Consider the following 23,518-nt stretch of genomic DNA (forward strand, 5'->3'; position numbering starts at 1 on the left):
GATGATTTTTGTCTGAATCCAATATTGCTATGTGGTTGCAAAGCTCTATTATTCCTTCTTCTACATGCACTAGTCATTATTCTCAAAAATTTGTATAGTTTTAAGGTATAAAATACTGCCTAGTGAGAACTTCATAAAACAAAGTCCTTTCTTTCCTCTTTAGGTCGGGAGTTTCCCTGGTATATACAGGTTAGTCAATGTTTGTTGAGGAGATCAATCATTAACACATTTACTAAGCCCAAAATCTGTGCTACACACTGTGCTAGAACTGAGAATATAAGCATGAATAAGGTGTCTCTGCACTGAAAGAGTTTATAATTTAGTAGTAGGTAAATAAATAAGTAAACAGGTACTTTATTTGAGCTCATGATAATGTCTATTTTCTTACATCCTCATCAACAATAATTATTGATCCTTTTTATTTTTGTCAATCTAAGAAAAAATGGAGTTGTTTAAATGTTTATTTACTTTTAGGGAGATTTAGGATCTTTACGCTATTTTTAAAAAAATTTTTATTTTATTTTATTATTTTTTAAAGATTTTATTTATTTATTTGACAGAGAGGAGAGACAGCGAGAGAGGGAACACAAGCAGGGGGAGCGGGAGAGGGAGAAGCAGGCTTCCCGCTGAGCAGGGAGCCTGATGCGGGGCTCGATTCCAGGACTCTGGGATCATGACCTGAGCCAAAGGCAGACGCTTAACTGACTGAGCCACCCAGGCGCCCCATTTTACACCATTTTTTTTTTTTTAAAGATTTTATTTTTAAGTAATCTCTACCCAATATGGGGCTTGAACTCCAACCCTAAGATCAAGAATCACATGCTCCACTGACTGAGCCAGCCAGGTGTCCCTATTTTTGGTCTTTTATGTGTCTTCTGTGAATCACTTCTATTCTTTGCCCATTTTTCTACTGGGGTATTTAGTTCTTTCTTATTGATGTATAAAATCTGTTTATATAGGAGTAAAATTAGCCTTTTGTGTATTTTATGAAAAATATTTTCTCCAAACTTGCTATTTGACTAGGTAAATGGTATTTTGTGTCTATATATGTTTTATTTTGTACTTAAAATACCTACACCAATTTATGATTAAAAAATATTCACATGAGTTTTCTTCCAGTACTTTTTTTTTTGAAAGATTTTATTTTATTTATTTAAGAGAGAGAGCACATGCGAGAGAGTATGAGCTGGGCAAGGCGCAAAGGGAGAGGGAGAAGCAGACTCTCCACTGAGCAAGGAGCCCGATGGGGCTCAATCCCAGGACCGTGGGATCATGACCTGAGTAGAAGGCAGACACTTAACCGACTGAGCCACCCATTGCCCCTTCTTCTAGTACTTTTATGGATTCCCTTTTTTAAGTAGAAATCTACGATACAAAAGGGAAACAAATGACCATAGCACTATCTTAAGTTTCATAATCAAGCAAAAAATGATTTCAAGTGACTTCAAAAAACAAAAAAAGAATTTTGATAGTATATCCCAAGGATAAAAAGAACTGCAAAAAAAAAAAAAAAAATCCTAAATTGAATCCTAAATTGAATTGTTTTAGTGTTAGTATAACAACATTGACCCAACAAACAAGAGCCCAGGGCCGGATGGCTTCCCAGGGGAATTCTACCAAACACTTAAAGAAGAATTAATACCTATTCTTCTGAAGGAAAACTTCCAAGCTCTTTCTATGAGGCCAGCATTACCTTGATCCCAAAACCAGACAAAGAACCCACCAAAAAGGAAAATTACAGACCAATCACCCTGATGAACATGGATGCAAAAATTCTCACCAAAATACTAGTCAATAGGATCCAACGGTACATTAAAAGGATTATTCACCACAACCAAGTGGGATTCATTCCTGGGCTGCAAACGTGGTTCAACATCCGCAAATCAATCAATATAATACACTACATTAATAAAAGAAAGGACAAGAACCATATGATCCTCTCAATAGATGCAGAAAAAGCATTTGACAAAGTACAGCATCTTTCCTTGATCAAAACTCTTCATGGTGCAGGGATAGAGGGAACATACCTCAATACCATAAAAGCCATCTACGAAAAGCCCACAGTGAGTATCATTCTCAGTGGGGAGAAACTGAGAGCTTTCCCCCTAAGGTCAGGAACATGGGAGGGATGTCCACTCTCAACACTGCTGTTCAACATAGTACTAGAAGTCCTAGCCTCAGCAATCAGACAACGAAAAGAAATAAAAGGCATCAGAATCGGCAAAGAAGAAGTCAAACTCTCATTCTTCACAGATGACATGATACTCTATGTGGAAAACCCAAAAGACTCCACCCCAAAATTGCTAGAACTCATACAGGAATTCAGCAAAGTGGCAGGATATAAAATCAATGCACAGAAATGAGTTGCATTTCTATACACCAACAATGAGAAAGAAAGAGAAATTAAGGAGTTGAACCCATTTAGAATTGCACCGAAAACCATAAGATACCTAGGAATAAACCTAATGAAGGAGGCAAAGGATCTGTACACTGAAAAGTATAGAACACTCATGAGAGAAACTGAGGAAGACACAGAGAAAGGGAAAAACGTTCTATGCTCATGGATTGGAAGAACAAATATTGTTTTTTTTTTTAATTTTTTATTGTTATGTTAATCCCCATACATTACATCATTAGTTTTAGATATAGTGTTCCATGATTCATTGTTTGTGCATAATACCCAGTGCTCCATGCAGAACGTGCCCTCCTCAATACCCATCACCAGGCTAACCCATCCTCCCAACCCCCTCCCCTCTAGAACCCTCAGTTTGTTTTTCAGAGTCCATCGTCTCTCATGGTTCTTCTCCCCCTCCGATTTCCCCCCCTTCATTCTTCCCCTCCTGCTACATTCTTCTTCTTCTTTTTTTCTTTCTTAACATATATTGCATTATTTGTTTCAGAGGTACAGATCTGAGATTCAACAGTCTTGCACAATTCACAGCGCTTACCAGAACACATACCCTCTCCAGTGTCCAACACCCAGTCACCCCATCCCTCCCACCCCACCCCCCACTCCAGCAACCCTCAGTTTCTTTCCTGAGATTAAGAATTCCTCATATCAGTGAGGTCATATGATACATGTCTTTCTCTGTTTGACTTATTTTGCTCAGCATAATACCCTCCAGTTCCATCCACGTCGTTGCAAATGGCAAGATCTTATTCCTTTTGATGGCTGCATAATATTCCATTGTATATATATACCACATCTTCTTTATCCATTCATCTGTTGATGGACATCTTGGCTCTTTCCACAGTTTGGCTATTGTGGACATTGCTGCTATAAACATCGGGGTGCACGTACCCTTTCGGGTCCCTACTTTTGTATCTTTGGGGTAAATACCCAGGAGTGCAATTGCTGGATCGTATGGTAGCTCTATTTTCAACTTTTTGAGGAACCTCCATACTGTTTTCCAGAGTGGCTGCACCAGCTTGCATTCCCACCAACAGTGTAGGAGGGTTCCCCTTTCTCCGCATCCCCGCCAACATCTGTCATTTCCTGACTTGTTAATTTTAGCCATTCTGACTGGTGTGAGGTGGTATCTCATTGAGGTTTTGATTTGGATTTCCCTGATGCCGAGCAATATTGAACACTTTTTCATGTGTCTGTTGGCCATTTGGATGTCTTCTTTGGAAAAATGTCTGTTCATGTCTTCTGCCCATTTCTTGATTGGATTCTTTGGGAAGAACAAATATTGTTAAACTGTCTATGCTACCTAGAGCAATCTATACATTCAATGCAATCCCTATCAAAATACCATCAACTTTTTTCAAAGAAACAAACAAATAATCCTAAAATTTGTATGGAACCAGAAGAGACCCCAAATAGCCAAAGGAATGTTGAAAAAGAAAACCAAAGCTGGTGGCTCACAAATCTGGACTTTAAGCTCTATGACAAAGCTGTAATCATCAAGACAGTATGGTACTGGCACAAAAACAGACACATTGGCCAATGAAACAGAACAGGGAACCCAGAAATGGACCCTCAACTCTATGGTCAACTGATCTTCGACAAAGCAGGAAAGAATAGCCAATGGAAAAAAGACAGTCTCTTCAACAAATGGTGTTGGGAAAATTGGACAGCCACATGCAGAAGAATGAAACTGGACCATTTTCTTATACCATACACAAAAATAGATTCAAAGTGGATGAAAGACGTAAATGTGAGACAGGAATCCATCAAAATCCTAGAGGAGAATACAGGTAGCAACCTCTTCGACCTCAGCCACAGCAACTTCTTGCTAGACATGTCTCCAAAGGCAAGGGAGGCAAGGGTAAAAATGAACTATTGGGACTTCATCAAGATAAAAATTTTTTGCACAGTAGAGGAAACAGTCAACAAAACCAAAAGACAACTGACAGAATGGAAGAAGATATTTGCAACTGACATATGAGATAAAGGGCTAGTATCCAAAATCTATAAAGAACTTACCAAACTCAACACCCAAAGAATAAATAATCCAATCAAGAAATGGGCAGAAGACATGAACAGACTTTTCTCCAAAGACATCCAAATGGCAACAGACACATGAAAAAAATGCTCCACGTCCCTTGGCATCAGGGAAATACAAATCAAAACCACAATGAGATACCGCCTCACACTGGTCAGAATGGCTAAAAATAACAACTCAGGAAACGACAGATGTTGGTGAGGATGCAGAGAAAGGGGAACCCTTCTACACTGTTGGTGGGAATGCAAGCTGGCGTAGCCACTCTGGAAAACAGTATGGAGGTTCCTCAAAAAGTTGAAAATAGAGCTACCCTACAACCCAGCAATTGCACTACTGGGCATTTACCCCAAAGATACAAATGTAGTGATCCGAAGGGGCACCTGCACCCCAATGTTTATAGTAGCAATGTCCACAATAGCCAAAATATGGAAAGAGCTCAGATGTTCACCGACAGATGGATAAAGAAAATGCGTGTGTACACACACACACACACACACACACACACACACACACACAAATGGAATATTATGCAGCCATCAAAAATTGAAATCTTGTCATTTGCAACAACGTGGATGGAACTAGAGGGTATTATGCTAAGCAAAAATTAGTCAATCAGAGAAAGACAATTATCATTCGATCTCAATGATACATGGAATTTAAGAAACAAGGCAGAGGATCACAGGGGAAGAGAGGAAAAAATAAAACAAGATGAAGCTGGAGAGGGAGACAAACCATGAGACTCTTAATCTCAGGAAACAAACTGAGGGTTGCAGGCGGGGGGGTGGGGGGGGTGGAGGTATGGGGTAACAGGGTGATGGACATTAAGGAGGGCATGTGATGTAATGAGCACTGGGTATTATATAACACTGATGAATCACAGACCTGTACCTCTGAAACCAATAATACATTATATGTTAATTAATTGAATTAAAATTAAAAGAAAACAATATTGATATTGTTATTTTGAAAGTATTAGATATACGTAATGTTATAAGTTAAAGCAAACGAGTAATTATGTTAATGTTGTTAAGAACCCAGATGGTCAGGGTAAAAGAATACATTTTTTTCAAAATATTTTTATAGGTTATATATTTTCAAAGATGAGGAGTAAAAATTCTATAATTTCCCATTGAATTGGAAATTTCAGCATGTACTTATGATATATTTTTCTCCTTCTATAAAAATGTTATGGAGCCTGGGTGGCTCAGTTGGTTAAGTGGCCAACTCGATTTCAGCTCAGGTCATGATCTCAGGGTCGTGAGATCGAGGTCCGCATTGGGCTCTGTGCTGGGCATGGAGCCTGTTTAAGATTCTTTCTCTCCCTCTACTCTGCCCCCCTCTAAAAAAAAATGTTATAAAATACATAAGTCACAGGGATGAAAAGTACAGCACAGGAAATATATTCAATGACACTGCAATAACTTTGGTGACAGATGGCAACTAGACTTACTGTGGGGATCATTTCATAATCTATAAAATCCTATGATTTACACCTGAAACTAATAGGATATTGTTTTTAATCTTTTTAATCTTTTAATCTTATTAATCTTTTAATTCTTCCTAGTGCTCTCTAATGCCTTTACTCCATACTGTTCCATATACCCTGTGTGATTAAATAGTTCCCTACCTTCTTTGGGAATGGAATACGTCAATGTTTCCTTCTTTTTCTGTTAAGAGCCAGATAGTAAATATTTTAGGCTTTGCAAGCCATATAGTCTGTGTGGCAACTACCTCACTCTTCTGATGTGGCACAAGAGCAGCCATAGATAATAAGTAAACAAAAGGATGCGGTTGTGTTCCAATAAAATATATTTAGTCACGGAAATTCAAATTTCATATAGTTTTCATGTATCACAAAATATTATTCTTCCTTCGATTTTTTTCAACATTTTAAAAATGTCAAAACTATTCTCAGCTCACAGACTGTGCAGAAACAGTGGGCCAGATTTGGCTCACCACAGGCTTAAAAGATGGAAAGTCAATTATTCTTATAGTATTTAGTTTTCACCTTCTTACTGCTACTCTGTATTTTTTTTAAAGATTTTTTTTTTTTTATTTGAGAGAGAGAGCACATGAGAGGGGGGAGGGTCAGAGGGAGAAGCAAGACTCCCTGCGCAGGGAGCCCGATGTGGGACTCGATCCAGGGACTCCAGGATCATGACCTGAGCCGAAGGCAGTCGCTTAACCAACTGAGCCACCCAGGCACCCTTTTTCAACTCTCTCAGACAGTGAACCATCCTATAAAGTAGACCCGCATATCTGCCTTTCTTAGAACCTAGGGGGTCTCCTGAAGGACTCTGAGGGTGAATTCCCTCAATATAAATTTGTATCTTTGCTTCAAAACCCTTCCCCACAGCATTACCAGGTCTTGTCTCTTACAGAGAAGGTCATTACAACCAGGTACTGCAATTCATGCTAAGGTATTTGTTGGAGTGTTGTTTAGAATTGTAAAAGAACCCAAACCGGGCGCCTGGGTGGCTCAGTTCGTTAAGCAACTGCCTTCGGCTCAGGTCATGATCCTGGAGTCCCAGGATCGAGTCCCGCATCAGGCTCCCTGCTCAGTGGGGGGCCTGCTTCTCCCTCTGACCCTCCTCCCTCTCATGCTCTGTCTCTCATTCTCTCTCTTGCAAATATTGCAAATAAATTAAAAAAATCTTAAAAAAAAAAAAAAAGAACCCAAACCAACTCATTAATAGGACATTTGTTATAAAAATAACGGAATTCCTAAATAAATCCATGTAATTCTGTGTAGCTATTAGAAAGGATGAGGTCACCAGTAAGTGGAAAAAAATATGTAGAATAGTAAGTATAACATGATCACATTTCATGTACTTAAACTGTGTAAAAACTTTTATTGATCCTGAATTAGTCCTAATGCAAAAAGGTGCTAAATAGGGTGCTCACCACTGTCCTAGAAAAACTTCTTATTCTCCAAAGTTTTCTGGTCTTCCCATTAAATCTTTGAAACCACATTTAATGTCAGTTTAAATATACTCACAGATTTACTGAAAGACTAGAAATGGATTTAACCATCAGGTACCAAAAGAGTTTTAGGGTTGATTCTATTTTTATAATCTATCCTGAGTTTTCAGGTGTACAGTCTGAAGCTGGATATCAGGTTCTGTTCAGTTTCAAGCTTTTGATATAGCAAAAAGTTGAAGTGTCGCACAATTATGTTCCACAGACTTACAAGAGAGCTTTAGCATATCGAGGATAAAGGGATTCCACTCCCAGAAGGCAAATCAAATTATGAAAGGAATGAGTGTTCTGCTGGTAAACTACAAATTTGGGGTCTAAAATCTACATCCTAAGGCCCATCCATTCATAGAAAACCGTTTGTGCATACTGAACAGAAGCTATTGGAGACACCAAACATTTAATCCACAGACCATCTCAGGAGTCAGATCTCCAGAATTTGTAGTCAAAATATCTTCACCAATTCCCGCTCCCTCAGATTCTTCATTAGAAATGAAAAGCAAGGGGTGCCTGGATGGCTCAGTCGTTAAGTGTCTGCCTTCAGCTCAGGTCATGGTCCCAGGGTCCTGGGATCGAGCCCTACATTGGGCTCCCTGCTCTGCAGGGAGCCTGCTTCTCCCTCTCCCACTCCCCCTGCTTTTGTTCCCTCTCTCACTGTCTCTCTCTCTCTCTCTCTGTTAAATAAATAAATAAATAAATATATCTAAAAAAAAAAAAGAAATGAAAAGCAAGCAACTCTCAAAGTGCACATGCTCAAAACCCACCACTTCCCAATACTTTCCTTACTATATACCAAACTTTATATAGTATTCCTAGTATATGTCCTTTACTTACCAATATTTTTAGCACTATGTGCCAGATACTGTTCTACATGCTTTATATTAACCTATTAAAATTTCATAACAACCTCTGAGGTAGGTACTATTATTATCTCCCTTTTGCAGATGAGGAGACTGAGGTGGGATAGTTAATTTTTATGTATCAATTTGGCTAATCCATAGTACTCAGAGATTTGGTGAAACATGAACCTAAATGTTGCTGTGAAGTTGTGTTTTAGATGAGATTAACATTTAGGTAGACTTTGAGTAAAAGCTGATGACCCTCCATAATCTGGGTGGACCCCATCCAGTCAGTTGATGGCATTAAAAGAAAAAAGATCAAGGTGTTGTCCTCCATGCCCCCACCTCCACCCCACCCCAAGAAGAAGGAATTCTGCTTCTACACTGCTTTTGGACCCGAGTTACAACATCAACTCTTCCCTGGGTCTACAGGCTGCTGGCTTACCCTGCAAGATTTCAGACTTGCCAACCCTGACAATCACATAGAGCAAGTCCTTAAATCCCCACCCTATACACACACACACACACACACACACACACACACACACACTCTATTAGTTCTTTTTCTCCAGAGAACCTGGCCCATACAACAGGTACGGGAACTTGGCCAAAGTCATAAAGATAGTAAGTGCAAAAGTTGTAATTCAAACCCAAGTACTCTAAACCCAGAGACTATATTCTTTTTTTTAATTATATATATTTTTAAAGATTTATTTATTTTTTTAAAAAGATTTTATTTATTTATTTGACAGAGAGAAAAAGGGAGAGAGAGAGCACAAGCAGGGGGAGTGGCAGGCAGAGGGAGAGGGAGAAGCAGGCTCTCCACTGAGCAGAGAGCCCAATGCGGGGCTCAATCCCAGGACCCCGGGATCATGACCTGAGCCAAAGGCAGACGCTCAACCAACTGAGCCACCCAGGCACCCCTTAAAGATTTATTTTTAAGTAATCTCTACACCCAATGTGGGGCTTGAATTCACAACCCTGAGATCAAACAGTTGCATGCTCTACCGGCTGAGCCAGCCAAGTGCCACCCTCCCCAATTGTATTCTTAAGTCAATGAATTCAGTGATTGCTAATGTGTAAAGAAAAAAATGTAAAATTATTTACTTACCAAGTAGACATTGTTTGCTGACTGTAGTGAATAATACAAATGGACAATGAAAGGACTTTTGCTAAGTGCTAGTGCATCCCTCTCAGCTTGTACCTGATGAGTCATATTTTTGTTGATCATATCTGCTTTTTTGACAACCTATGGTAGACAACATAACAATAGGTTCATTTTATTTTTTATTACAAAAGTGTTCTCAGGTTTCAGAGTTGCCTTTGTGAAAACAACCAGAGAGAGAAAACATAGATGTCATTGTCATTGCCCTCAGGAAACTGTCAGAAAAACAGCTAATATGGTAAAACAAAACTAAACTTTCTTCAAGAGAACTACTTATTTTAGCATCAAGTGGCACAAGTATCACATCCCTTTTGAGAAGGAAAAAAGAAGTAAACAAATGCTTCCCTAGTGCCCTACATATTAGTAGAAAAAAAATTCCATTCTACTATTCTTATAACAAATTCAAAGGTGGTAATGTTCCTAATAAGTCCCCAGATAATCAGGAACCTAGGCACAGATAATTAGCAGCTAATAAATTTTCTTTAACTTCTGATTCTTTGATGGATGGGAACTGAGTCAGAAAAAGGAAGAATATAGGAAGTTTGTTTGCCTAGAAAAAAATCTTAATAGTTAAAACTACTGAAAGTTAACAGTCTCAAATGCTGTCTTACAGAAAATAACAAATTACTCTTTTCAAATTTCAAGGTAATTGGTACAGAAGCAAAACTGTAATATAATCTATATTAAAATTGGGGCACTAAACTGAAGTCAGTAACATTGAGATCAATTGTCAGGATGATTAAAAGACATATTGCTTCCAGAGACTCATTAGAGTAATAAAATCAATATTAATGTGTATAATTAATATACTATAAATTCCAGCCTTATATCCTTCTATAAGAAAATTGAGGGAAATTGTCAAAGTCAGTCTGTAACATGATTTCACCTATCATTTCACTAGATTGGAAGCTCTGTGAAGGCATGTTTGTTTTGTTCACCACTGCACCCTAGATCCTACACACAAAGGGGATACTCAACAAATATTCATCGAAAAAATGAATTGGTGTTTTTATTGCAACAACTGATAAGGACTGATTAAGAAGTATAGTAGAAGGAAAAGCAAAAAATTGGTGGAACATATGAATCAAGGAAGAATTAATTTCAATGGAGTGGGTCTGAAAGGTCAGGTAAGGTTTGAAGAGGAGCCAATCGATGCGGGATTCCCGGGATCAAGACCTGAGCCGAAGGCAGACGCTCAACTGACTGAGCCACTTAGGCGCCCTATGATTGCTTTTCTAAGGAGTTTGGACTTTAGCTTGCAAGCCACAGCCTAAGGAGGGGATGAAAAAATTAGGGATTCTATTTAGGGGCCTATTCCAATAGACTAGGTATGTAAATGAAGGTTTGATGAATCTCAAAAATGTTGTCCAGTAAAAACAAAAAAACAAAAAACCCAAATGCAAAAGACTATATATTGCATGATTCCATCTACATGCGATGTAGAGAAAAGGCAAACCTATAGAGATAGAAAGTAGATTGCTGGTATCCTGGGGCTAGGGGTGTTAGAGGGAGGTACTGCAGACAGGCAGGAGATCTTTTTAGGGTGATGGATATGTTCTAAAATTGGATTGTGTTGATAGTTACCCAATCTTTAATTTACCAAAAATTGACTTGTACTTTTAAAAAGGAAGGGAGGGAGGGAAAAAGGGAGGGAGGGAGTAGGAAAAAAACAAAAGAGAAAAAATGAAGTCCTGTATTTGGATAGTCTTGGGAATGGAATGGAAGAGATAATAAGAAATATGAGACAGAATTGACAGGACTAGTTGAGACATTGGTTATATAGATGAAGTAGAGGAAAGTTAAAATGATTCAAGTTTCTAGGCTGAATGACAGTGATGAAGGTGATTTTATTAAACGGAGAGAGGGAATACAGAAGATTCAGTGTTGAAGCAGGCAATGTGAGGCAAGTACAATTTCAAAATACCTGGTAGATATTCACATAGCAATGTTCAACAGAAAGTTGAAACTGCATCAGCACTCAGACTGCTGGTTTCTTTCCTTTATCATGTTCACTCAGTGCTGAAATAAGAGTAACCTGAAACTACGGAGTGGGTGAGGACCAAGAGCGGCCAGAAGAGCCTCAAATACATTGAAAGCTCTTGAGTGCTTTTGTAATGTTATATACTGCTGCAAGGATAAAGGAGTGACACGTTCTAACATGTTTCAGTTTAGTCTTTAAATAATTGTTTCAGGGGCGCCTGGGAGGCTCAGTTGGTTAAGCGACTGCCTTCAGCTCAGGTCATGATCCCAGTGCTGGGATCGAGCCCCACATCTGGCTCCCTGCTCAGCGGGAAGCCTGCTTCTCCCTCTCGCACTCCCCCTGCTTGTGTTCCCTCTCTCGCTGTCTCTCTCTCTCTCTGTAAAATAAATAAATAAATAAAATCTTAAAAAAACTAATTGTTTCAAATTTAATGTTTCCAACTTAATCCCGGTAAAGGTCAAGGTGGTAAAAAGGATTCAGAAATCCTGGCGTATCCTAGGCATTGGCGGTGTGAAAAGAAGGGTGGGGCAGAGGCGAGACACCCAGCCTGCCGGCAATCTTGTCACCCCAAGAAAGTCATATCACAGGGCTATAAAGGCTCCTATGGCCCTGGGGCCTGCCCAATTCAGGGGCAGGAAAGAGGGCCGAAGGTCCGGACTCTTTCCCTTTCTTTACTCCCCGACTTCTTACCTTCACAGCATACAACCTGCTGCCTTTCTGCCCGAGATACACCTTCCCAAAGGCGCCACGGCTAATGGGCTTCACTATGGTGAATTCCTCAATGGAGGGAGGTCTTGGCACCAGGATCCTATTCACGCACTTCCCTGTCACCGCGTCTCCTTCACTCTCCTTCTCGCTCCCCGCAGTGGGCTCCATCGTAAGCCAGCCCAGACGGAAGCCGGCAGCATCAGCTAAGGCCCTTTCCAAGCCACAACTCCCGCCAACTGGGTTCAAAGTAAGACCCCGCCCACGCAGTCCGTCGCCAGTGACGTCACCGCGTTGCCGCGCTCGCCACGCCGAGCCCAGCGCAGTCCCGCGCGGTCACCTCCTGTTCCTCCGCGCGGAAGTACCCAATGGCGGTGAGGGCGGGGACGTTGGGAAATTCTCCAACCAACCACAGACTCTTCGAGGGCGGTGACGGCGGCCCTGTTATTTCATTTGTAATAATGGAGGAGGCACAGAGTCTTTGGCCTACAAGAGAAAGGGGCTACTGCTCGGACTTGAATCTCAATCGCAGAATTGAGGTTTCTCCTGACCTCCAATCGAGGTTGGTGGGACCCTGCCCTCATCTCACTTTTGCTTTTTGTTTTGTCTGTTTTTTACTCCTTTGCGACTTCGCACCCTCGCGAGAAATGTAAGCCACTTCGGTCTGGCTAGTGGAAATCAGAGAATGTGGAGAAACTGGATGAGCAGGAAGCCCGTGGCTGGCCCTGCCATCTGACATATAAACAGGATGTAATTTGCCTGACTGAAGCGGATTAGGACCAACAGGAAGAATTTTCGATTTACTGTGGGGAAGATAAAGAGCACCAAATAGTAGCAAAAGAGTTTATGGTACCTCAAGGCCCAGTCGGAAAAGAAGAATGTTTTGGAAGATTTGATAAGTTAGTGTACAAAGATTTAACAGGGTCAATGCCGTACCCCCTTAAAAAAAAAATAAGACCAGAGACCTTGGGGATCCCGCGCTTGTATTAGTCAACGTGAACATCAACTAGTTTGCGGGCCAGGGTACCTCAGCTGCTGCAGTAGATACGTCAGTCGGGGAAAGGGGGAACCACAGGCGTATTCCCCTGTATTGCCCACCTGCCCCGGAAGTAGTGTTGCGTTGGAGCCTTGCCTTCCGGGGCAGATTGTCTGTCGTTGCAGCAGCTGTGAGAAGGGGAAGCCATTTTCTGTTTCTAGGAAGAGTAAGAGCTAAGGGGAGAGGGGAAAAGAAAAGGAAAGAAGGGCTCAGCACCTCCCCGCCGAGCCGTGGACAGAGGGGCACTTTCGGCAGGCGGGTGAGGTCGCTGAGGGCCCGGAGATGTTTTCCCTGTCGAGTACGGTGCAGCCCCAGGTGAGTCTGGCATCCGGTCCTTTTTTTCTCCCCTCCTGTTTGCCGTTTGCGTTTCGTAGAAGCGGTTTCTCGTTTGGGATCCTAGGAGGGAAGCGATCAACCCAAAGCGAGTCCTAGGGTTGAGAAGAGATCAGCGGCTACTCTGAGAGTAGAAGGCGGACGATGTAGCAGAGATCGATATGATGGAGACACTGGTTTATCGAGTTGATAGTGTGGAATTTTTACTAGAGAATCCATTAGGCATTGTTCAGTGCCGGACATTCTGGGGTGGGGGGGTGCGGAGTGAGGATGGAAACGCCTTTGCCTTAGATGTAAAGGGAGCAAGTAATGTTTTCTTTCCATCTTATCACCTCTCCAGGGATTTACTGTAACAACCCCGATACCCAGTACTTTCTTTCCTTTTTAAATGGAATTTAACTCAAACATGTTGTAATAATTTGAATACCACGAATTTTTTTTCTTTCCTTCCTTCCTTGCCAGAAAAGACTAATAAACATATTTTTAAGTTATTGACTGCTTGCGTTACTATTTGTATTTAGCCTCTTTCCCATTTTTTCATAGAGCAAAAGATAGGGCAGAAAAACATCATTCCCAGGGTTTTTAATTATCTTCTTTCAGGAGTAATCACTTGTGACAATGTTTTATCCTTGGTTCATTTAAAAATCTTTTTTTTAAAGATTTTATTTATTTATTTGAGAGAGACACACACACACAGTGAGAGAGGGAACACAAGCAGGGGGAGTGCGAGAGGGAGAAGCAGGCTTCCCGCGGAGCAGGGAGCCCGATGCCAGGCTCAATCCCAGGACCCTGGGATCATGACCTGAGCCGAAGGCAGACGCTTAACGACCGAGCCACCCAGGCACCCCTAAAAATCTATTTTTTTATGGCAACATTTTGATAGGTTTTTTTTTTTTTTTGGAGTTCTCAGTTTTGCAAATGAACAGTTTCTGAACACATTCAGATTTTAAGATAATTTTTAATACTTTAGTTTCAGCATATAATTACGTTTCTTTGTGTAACCCCACTGTCTTGGTTTTTTTGTTTTGTTTTGTTTTTTTGTTAGTACTGGCTGGATAATCGAAAATGAGTGATTATTTATTGGACACCAGTAATGTGCCTGCCAGGTGGACAAAACAAATGTGGAATCTTGATGGTGATATGAAGAAAAATTGAGTAAGAGTTAGCCAGGTGAAGAGTGAATGGAAGTGAACAGGTATCTCAGGTATATGCAAGGATATTTGGAGGTCCTGAGATAGGGAAGAGCTTAGCTTCTTGGAGGAACAAAAATAAGGCCAGTCTGGCTAGAATGTAGTGATTAAAGGGTGTGATGACAGAAATGAGATTGGGAAGAAGCCTTAGGCAGATCATACAGGAAGTTATATTAAGGTACTTTTTTTTTTTTTTAAGATTTTATATATTTATGGGGGGGGCAGAGGGAGAAGGAGAAGCAGACTCCCTGCTGAGCAGGGAGCCCTAATGCAGGGCTTGATCCCAACGCAGGGCTCCATCCCAAGACCCTGGGATCATGACCTGAGCCGAAGGCAGACGCTTAACGGTCCACCTATCCGACTGAGCCACAGGTGCCCATAATAAGGAACTTCGGATTTCATTTTAAGTGTATTGGGAACCATTGGATGTTTTTAAGCACAGAATCTGTGATCAGATTTACATTTTCAGTAGATCACTCTGGCTTCTGTGGAGAATGTAGAAGGGCAAAAGTAGAAGTGTTTTCAGTTAAGGATGTTATTGCAGTAATCCAGGAGGGGGATAATGCGCCACTAAAGTGGAAGCAATGGTTATGGAAAGAAGGCGATGAGTTAGCTTTTTTTGTTTGTTTTGTTTTGTACAAAGAGTAGAATTTTTTGTTGTTGTTGTTTAAAGATTTTATTTATTTATTTATTTGTCAGAGAGAGATAGAGCAGGAACACAAGCAGAGGGAGTGGGAGAGGGAGAAGCAGGCTTCCCGCCAAGTAGGGAGCCCGATGCGGGGCTCGATCCCAGAACCCTGGGATCATGACCTGAGCCGAAGGCAGACGCTTAACGACTGAGCCACCCAGGCGCCCCCAAAGAGTAGAATTTAATGAGGGATTGGATATGAGGGATGATGGAAAGAAGTGTTTCTGGTTTGATCAGCGGATGTATGAAAATGTTATTTACTAATATGACAGTATCTGTGTAACCAAACTCAAGGGGTTTGCCACTTGAGATGCATCAAACTGAACGAAACCCAAGGAAGTGTTGAAAACAAAGAACTTTATTACTTGTTACAAGTAAGGAGACATAATGGCTCTCAAAGCACTCTCTGTCGGTGGGATTAGTATAGGGAAGCTTTTATTCAGTGTATTAGGGGGTGGGGCAGGGAGTTCACGTAAGCACTTCAGTTCAATTACTCATGCCCAGAATGTCAATGTGCTAGTTCAAAAAAATGGTGGAAAGCTCCGTCTCTAGGAGATCTTGGTAGTATAATGAGCTAAAGGTAACTTCAGGACAACTCAGGGGGACTTCTCTGCAGCTTCTCAGGTCCAGTCCAGCTCATACTGGCTCACATAAGGGGCTGTCAGGGGAGACACAGCTAGCAAGGGGCTCCCAGGTGAAACATCATGTCTTCTTGGCTGGAACTGTTGGTTCTACAAAACAAAACATATTCCTTCCCTGCTTTTGTCCCTTTCCTTCCTCTCTTCTGCTGATAGCTTTCCGCCCTCTTACTTGAGTAACTTCCTGTTGCATCCTAGCTTACATCTGGAGGAGTCCTACCAGTTGTTTGAAAAAGAAGTCTGACTTGACCTGTTGAAAACCTTTTAAACCTTTTAAAATTGAACTTCAAGAAGTTTATATCAAGAAGACTCAATTTTAGGAGAATTTATCATCAGCTGGATGGAGAGTTAGTGGTATGTGATGTTGGTAGAGATGGTGAAGTTATTTTGTGTACTATAGGCAGGCTTAACTGGGCTCATATAGGACCATTACGCATTTTATGCTTTGAAAGATGGTAAACACTTGTAATTCCTGGTTGCTTAATCCATTGAATATGTCTGAATTTATTATTTTTTTAAGGTTTTATTTATTTAATTGAGAGAGAGAAATAGTGAGAAACAGCATGAGAGGGGAGAGGATTAGAGGGAGAAGCAGGCTTCCCACCGAGCAGGGAGCCTGATGTGGGACTCGATCCCAGGACCCTGGGATCATGACCGGAGCTGAAGGCCAACGCTTACCTGACTGAGCCATGCAGTCGCCCCATGAATATGCCTGAATTTACACTGAAGTTAGGAAAGATACAAAAGGTAAACTTTTTCATTGAGAAGAGATCAAACTATCTTTTAGCAATTTAAATCCTTTTTTGAATGAGAAGAGCTATAACTGAAATAAAGCTTTTCAAAGAAATAGGCAGAAAATATGTATCTTAAAATAATTTTGATTCCTGTAGTTTTAAAAGAGCTTATTGCTTCTTTCTCACCCTAAAAGTAATACGTGCACATTGCCAAAAATGCCAAAAAGAAAAATACAGATAAGAAAATAAAAATCCTCCATAATCTCATTGCACAGACATCATATTTTAGAATATATTCCTTCATACTTTTTTTTTTTTTAAGATTTTATTTGACAGAAAGAGACACAGCGAGAGAGGGAACACAAGCAGGGGGAGTGGGAGAGGGAGAAGCAGGCCTCCTGCTGAGGAGGGAGCCGGATGCGGGACTCCTGGGACCATGACCTGAGCCGAAGGCAGACGCTTAATGACTGATCCACTCAGGCACCCCTCCTTCATACTTTTTACCTCTATACAAATATGTGTATGCATACTTTTTTTTTGAAGATTTTATTTATTTGAGAGGCAGAGAACAATGGGGGGAGGGGCACTGGGAGAGGGAGAAGCAAACTCCCAGCTGAGCAAGGAGCCCAATGCAGGACTTGATCCCAGGATCCTGGGACCACGACCCGAGCCACCCAGGTGCCCTGTGTGTGCATACTTTTTTAAAAAAAGATGTAGTTTTACATTTAACAATTTTTTTTATTTTACAACATATTGTGAATTTATTTCTCTATCAGTAACTATGAGATGAAAAGTCTAAGTGGAATCTGGAGTCAGATTATTTTGGTTAGAATCTTTGTTCATACACTTAACTTGCTGAGTGTGACTTTGAACATGTCACTGAACCTGTCTAAATTCTTGCTGAACTGAAGTAAATAATAATGTTTATGCTTGTCATAAGGATTAAATGAGATAATGTAAGTAAAGCATGTAGTACAAAACCTGGTAGACAAGCATGCCTTGAAGATACTGTGGGTTTGGTTCAAGACTACCACAGTAAAGCAAGGATTACAGTAACATGAGACAAATGAATTTTTGATTTCCCAGTGTATCTGAAAGTTATGTTTGCACTATACTATGATCTATTAGGTGTCTAAAAACAATGTAATACTTTAAAAAATACTTTATTGTTTAAAAATGCTAACCATCATCTGTGCTTTTTTAAAAAATTTATTTTATTTTATTATTTTTTTGAAGATTTTATTTATTTATTTGACAGAGAGAGACACAGCGAGAGAGGGAACACAAGCAGGGGGGAGTGGGAGAGGGAGAAGCAGGCTTCCCACGGAGCAGGGAGCCTGATGCAGGGTTCGATCCCAGGACTCTAGGATCATGACCTGAGCTGAAGGCAGACGCTTAACGACTGAGCCACCCAGATGTCCCTGTGCTTTTTTTTTTTTTTAAAGATGCATTTATTTTGGGGTGCCTGGGTGGCTTAGTCATTAAGCGTCTGCCTTCAGCTCAGGTCATGATCCCAGGGTATCGAGCCCCGCATGAGGCTCCCTGCTCCACGGGAAGCCTGCTTCTCCCTCTCCCACTCCCCCTGCTTGTGTTCCCTCCCTCTGCTGTGTCTCTCTCTGTCAAATAAATAAAATCTTTAAAAAAAAGAAAGATGCATTTATTTTTAGAGAGAGAGCACATATGCACGTGAGTGGGGGGAGGGGCAGAGGGAGAAGGAGACGGAGAGAATCTCAAGCAACTCCCTGCTCAGTGTGGAGCCCCATACTGGGCTCCCATCTCACAACACTGAAGTCATGACCTGAGCCAAAATCAAGAGTTGGACACTTAACCTACTGAGCCACCCAGGCTCCGCCATTGTCTGTGCTTTGAACAAGTCATACTCTTTTTGTTGGTAGGGTCTTGCCTTACAATTGATGGCTGATGACTGATCAGGGTAGTGGCTACTGAAGGTGGGGAGTGGCTGTGGCGATTTCTTAAAATAAGCCAACAGTGAGGGTGCCTGGGTGGCTCAGTTGGTTAAGCGGCTGCCTTCGGCTCAGGTCATGATCCTGGAGTCCCAGGATTGAGTCCCGCATCGGGCTCCCTGCTCAGCGGGGAGTCTCCTTCTCTCTCTGACCCTCCCCCCTCTCATGCTCTCTCTATCTCATTCTCTCTCTCAAATAAATAAACAAAATCTTAAAAAAAAAAAAGACAACAGTGAAGATTGCAATATTGATGGACTCCTCCTTTCATGAATGGTTTCTCTGTAAGATGTGATGCTATTTGATAGCATTTGACCCACAGTAGAATTTCTTTCATTATTGGACTGAATCCTCTCAAACCCTTCTTTATCAACTAAGTTTATGTAATAGTCTAAATTCTTTGTTGTCTTTTCAACAATCTTCACAGCATCTTCACCAGGAGTAGATTCCATCTCAAGAAACCACTTTCTTGGGGCACGTGGGTGGCTCAGTTGGCTAAGCGTCTGCCTTCAGTTCAGGTCATGCTGCTCGGTGGGGGAGTCTGCTTCTCCCTCTCCTTCTGCGTCCCCTCCCATCTTGTGTGCCTGCACGCACTCTCTCTCTCACTCACTCTCTCTCAAATAAAATCTTTTTTTTTTTTAAGGATTTTTTTTTTTTTTTAAGATTTTATTTATTAGAGAGAGACAGAGATCATGAGCAAGGGGGAGGGGTAGAGGGAGAAGCAGGCTCCCCGACGAGCAGGGAACCCGATGCGGAACTCGATTCCAGGACGCTGAGATCATGACCTGAGCTGAAGGCAGAGGCTTAACCGACTGAGCCACCCAGGTGCCCTCAAATAAATAAAATCTTAAAAAAAAAAGAGAAACCACTTTCTTTGCTCATCCATAAGAAGCAACTCATCACTCTTAGTTTGATCATGGGATTGCAGCACTTCAGTCACATCTTCAGGGTCCACTTCTAGTTCTCTTGCTATTTCCACCACATTTACAGTTACTTTCCTCCACTGAAGTCTTAACCCCCTCAAACTTAACCCCGGTTAATGTTGATATTCTGACCTCTTCCTATGAAAAAGTTCTTAATGCCATCTGAAATGGTGAATCCTTTTCCAGAAGGTGTTCAGTTCACTTTGCCCAGATCCATAAGAAGAATCACACTCTCTGGCAGCTGTAGCCTTTACAAAATGTATTTCTTAAATAATAAGACTTGAGAGTCAAAATTGCTTCTGACACATGGGCTGCAGAATGGATGTGTTAGCAGATGTGAACGCAACATTAATCTGGTTGTACACATCCAACAGAGCTCTTGGGTAGCCAAGTATATGGTCAATGAGCAGTAATATTTTGAAAGGAATCATTTTTTTATGAGCAGTAGGTCTCTTAACAGGGGGCTTAGAGTGTTCAGTAAATCATATTGTAAATAGATGTGCTGTCGACCAGGCTTTGTTTTTCCATTTATAGAGCAGAGGCAGCATAGATTCAATACTATTCTTAAGGGCCTAGGATTTTCAGAGTGGTAAATAAACATTGGCTTCAACTTAAAGTCAGCTATATTAGTCCCTAACAAGAGAGTCAGCCTGTCCTTCGAAGCTTTGAAGCCAGGCATTAACTTCTCTCTAGTTATGAGATGGCATCTTAGACCAGAAGGCAGTTTCTTGTACATTGAAAATCTGTTTAGTATAGTTATTCATTAGTAATCTGTGTCATCTAGATCTTCTGGATAATTTGCTGCAGCTTCTATATCAGTATTTGCTGTTTCACCTTGCACGTTTATGTTATGGAGACGGCTTCTTAAACCTCATGAACCAACCTCTCCTAGCTTCAGACTTTCCTTCTGCAGCTTCTTCACCTCTCTCAGCCTTCATAGAATTAAATACAGTTAGGGCCTTGCTCTGAATTAGGCTTTGGCTTAAGGGAATGTTGTGGTTGGTTTCTATCCAGACTACTAAAACTTTCAGCCATTCGGAGGCCGTTTTGTGTGTTCACTAGAATAGCACTTTTAATTTCCTTCAAGAACTTTTCTTTTGCATGGACAACTTGGCAAAGTACAAGAGGCCTAGCTTTTAGGCTATCTTGGCTTTTGACATGCTTTCCTTATCAGGCTTATTCATGTCTGGATTTTGATTGAAAGTGAGAGATCTGTGACTCTTCCTTTCACTTGAACACTTAAATGCTATTGTAGGGTTATTAATTGCCCCGATTTCAATATTGTGTCTCAGGGAATGGGAAAGCCCAAGGAGAGGGAGAGGGATGGGAAGGGCCCATTGGTCGAGCAGTCAGAACACAGTTACTGATTAAGCTCAGTGTCTTACATAGGTGTGGTTCGTGGCATCCCAAAACAATTACAGTATTAACATCAAAGATCACTAATCATAGGTAACCATAACGAATATAATAATAATGAAAAAGTTTGAAATATTGTGAGAACTACCAAAATGTGACAAAGAGACATGAAGTGGGCAAATGCTACTGGAAAAATGGTGCCAAAAGACTTGCTTGATGCAGTGTGACCACAAACCTTCAATTTATAAAAAAATGCAGTATTTGCGAAGTGCAATAAAGTGAAGCACAATAAAATGAGGTATGCCTGTATGGTAAGAACCCATTTAATTTATTCATTTACGCAAGAAATGTTTATTTGGCATCTACTGTGTGTGCATTATTGTTGCACTGGGATACAGTATGGATAAAATAGAGAAAAAGAAAATCTAAAGTATGTAAGTTATGTGAGTATTTGTGTAAAAACATTTTGTTACTGAAAACTGGGTTTGTCTCTTGGTGAATGTCAAACCAAGAGACACAACCAAGCCAAAGAATGGGAAAAGGGAAGGTTTTACTTGCAGCAAGTAAAGGAGAACATTAGGCATCTTTCCCAAAGCAGTGTTTCCCTGAATAACAAAATTGGGAAAGTTTTAGGGTAAGGGTTCATACATATTCATGACGAGGCTTGTGGAATGGGGAATACATCATGGAATTGGGGCAAAAGTCATCTTAAAGTGACTGAGTCCAGGTCAGAGTCACAAGGGCCAGCAAGGGATAGTATCATCAGTTTTCTGGCTCCAGTTGGTTCAATATCTGAGGGTTAAAGGGATTTAGATACTGCAAAGATAACTCAAGAAGGTCAGTCTTCACTTTTGAACTCTGGGAGCTTTACCACTGATTTATTGTCCCTGATAAGATTAAAGATTAGACTCCTGGCCTGATAGTGGCTGTTCTTATATTCTTTCACAAGATGCCTCGGGGGCCTTATGTCAAGAAAGTTATGTCTTTTTTCCAGGGACACCTAACTCTTTCTGTTAACAGTTTTACATTAAATAATTATATAAATAAAGTAAAATAGAGTAGAGAAAAAAATCCCTTGCCACATCAGACTTACATTTTGGTGGGAGACTGGTATATAATAAAAAGTAAATATTTGGTCTTTGTTTCCATTTCTTGGCATGAAGCTCCTAAAACCCTTGGAATTTCCTATGTGATAGGAGTGTCTTAAGGCACCCCTTTGGATCACACCTGGAATTATGCTTATGAGGTGACTTAGGATAGGGTCTTTAGACAGCCTCAGGGCTGAGCTGGTCACCTGAAAGACCTAGTGATTAGAAGATGGGAACTCTCAGCCCTAACCCCCTAGACTTTGGGAGGGGAGGGCTGGCCTAGGGATTGATCTCTATAGAAACTCTTCAACAGTGAGATTCAGTGCAAAGATTCACCGTGCAGAAGGGTGGTACACTCCACATCTTGTGCTTTTGCACCCTTGTGGCTGTGCCTATTCATCTGGCCTTTCCTTCCTACCTTTTTTTTTTTTTTTTTAAGATTTTATTTATTTATTTGAGAGAGCACGAAAGCAAGAGAGATCACAGAGGGAGAGGGAGAAGCCAACTTCTCGGCTGAGTGGAGAGCCTGATGCGGGGCTTCATCCCAGGACCCTGAGATCACGACCCGAGCTGAAGGCAGATGCTCAACCTACTGAGCCACCCAGGCACCCCGTTCCTTTCCTTCCTTCCCTTCCCTTCCTTTCCTTTCCTCTCCTCTCCTTTCTCATTTTCTTTTCCTTCCTTCCTTACTCCCTCCCACTTTCTCCCTCCCTCCTTTCCTTCCTTCCTTAATAGACCAGTAAATGTAAAGTATATTCCTTAGTTCTATAAGCTGTTCTAGCAAATTATCAAACCTGGGGAGGAGGTTGAGGAAACCCTGATTTATAGCTGGTAGATCAGAAGTATGAATGGTTTAGGACTTGTGACTGGTATCTGAAATGGGAACAGACTTGTGGGGCTGAGCCTTTAACTTATGGGTTCTACAGTAACACTGGGTAATTAATTTCAGAATTGGATTGTTGGACAACCAGCTGGTGTCAGAATTGGTCAAGAGAGAGAAACGAGAAATAAACAACGTATAGATAAACAAGTAGATTATGTATAAAGTGTGTTAGATACTGAAAGTGTCAAGAAGAGAAAATGGAGTAGTGAAAAGGGATATGGAATATTTTTTAGGGGAGGGTTGTTGAAATTTTAAATAGGTTGGCTAGGGAAAAGACTCAAAAGATGACATTTGAGTTAAGAATTGAAGGAAGTTGGAGAGCAAGCTAGACAAAAGGGAATAAAACAATGCAAAGTCCTTGAGGGAGGGCTTGCTAGGTGTGTTCCAGAAACAGCAAGGAGGCCAATATGGCAGGAGGAAAGAGAATGAAGGAGAACATAGTGGTAGATAAATTTGGAGAGGTAATAACCATAGAGGGCTTTCTGTGTCATAGGACTCTGCTTAGGACTTCTGCTTTTATTGTGAGTGGGAAGAGAAGCCATTGGAGGGTTTTGAGCAGAGGAGCGATGAGATC

The 23,518-nt window shown here is 41.0% G+C and overlaps 2 protein-coding genes across 3 annotated transcripts in view; one reads left to right on the top strand and one right to left on the bottom strand.

The window, feature by feature from the left end:
* The window catches only part of MASTL (microtubule associated serine/threonine kinase like), a 39,117-nt gene extending 26,444 nt beyond the window's left edge, over positions 1–12,673 (bottom strand). For both annotated transcript variants that reach the window (XM_032396683.1, XM_032396682.1), the window contains exons 1-2: positions 12,100–12,673; positions 9,375–9,512 (exon numbers count right to left, since the gene is read on the bottom strand). In XM_032396683.1, coding sequence (XP_032252574.1) covers positions 9,375–9,512; positions 12,100–12,285 — 324 coding nt within the window. In that variant the 5' untranslated portion in view covers positions 12,286–12,673. The remainder of the gene's footprint in view (positions 1–9,374; positions 9,513–12,099) is intronic.
* A 662-nt stretch (positions 12,674–13,335) lies between these two features.
* Positions 13,336–23,518, top strand: part of YME1L1 (YME1 like 1 ATPase) — a 49,196-nt gene continuing 39,013 nt past the window's right edge. Inside the window, exon 1 of the mRNA XM_032396684.1 lies at positions 13,336–13,465. Coding sequence (XP_032252575.1) covers positions 13,433–13,465 — 33 coding nt within the window. The 5' untranslated portion in view covers positions 13,336–13,432. The remainder of the gene's footprint in view (positions 13,466–23,518) is intronic.

This window comes from Phoca vitulina, unplaced genomic scaffold (genome assembly GCF_004348235.1).
Source record: "Phoca vitulina isolate PV1807 unplaced genomic scaffold, GSC_HSeal_1.0 scaffold93, whole genome shotgun sequence".
NCBI lineage: Eukaryota > Metazoa > Chordata > Mammalia > Carnivora > Phocidae > Phoca > Phoca vitulina.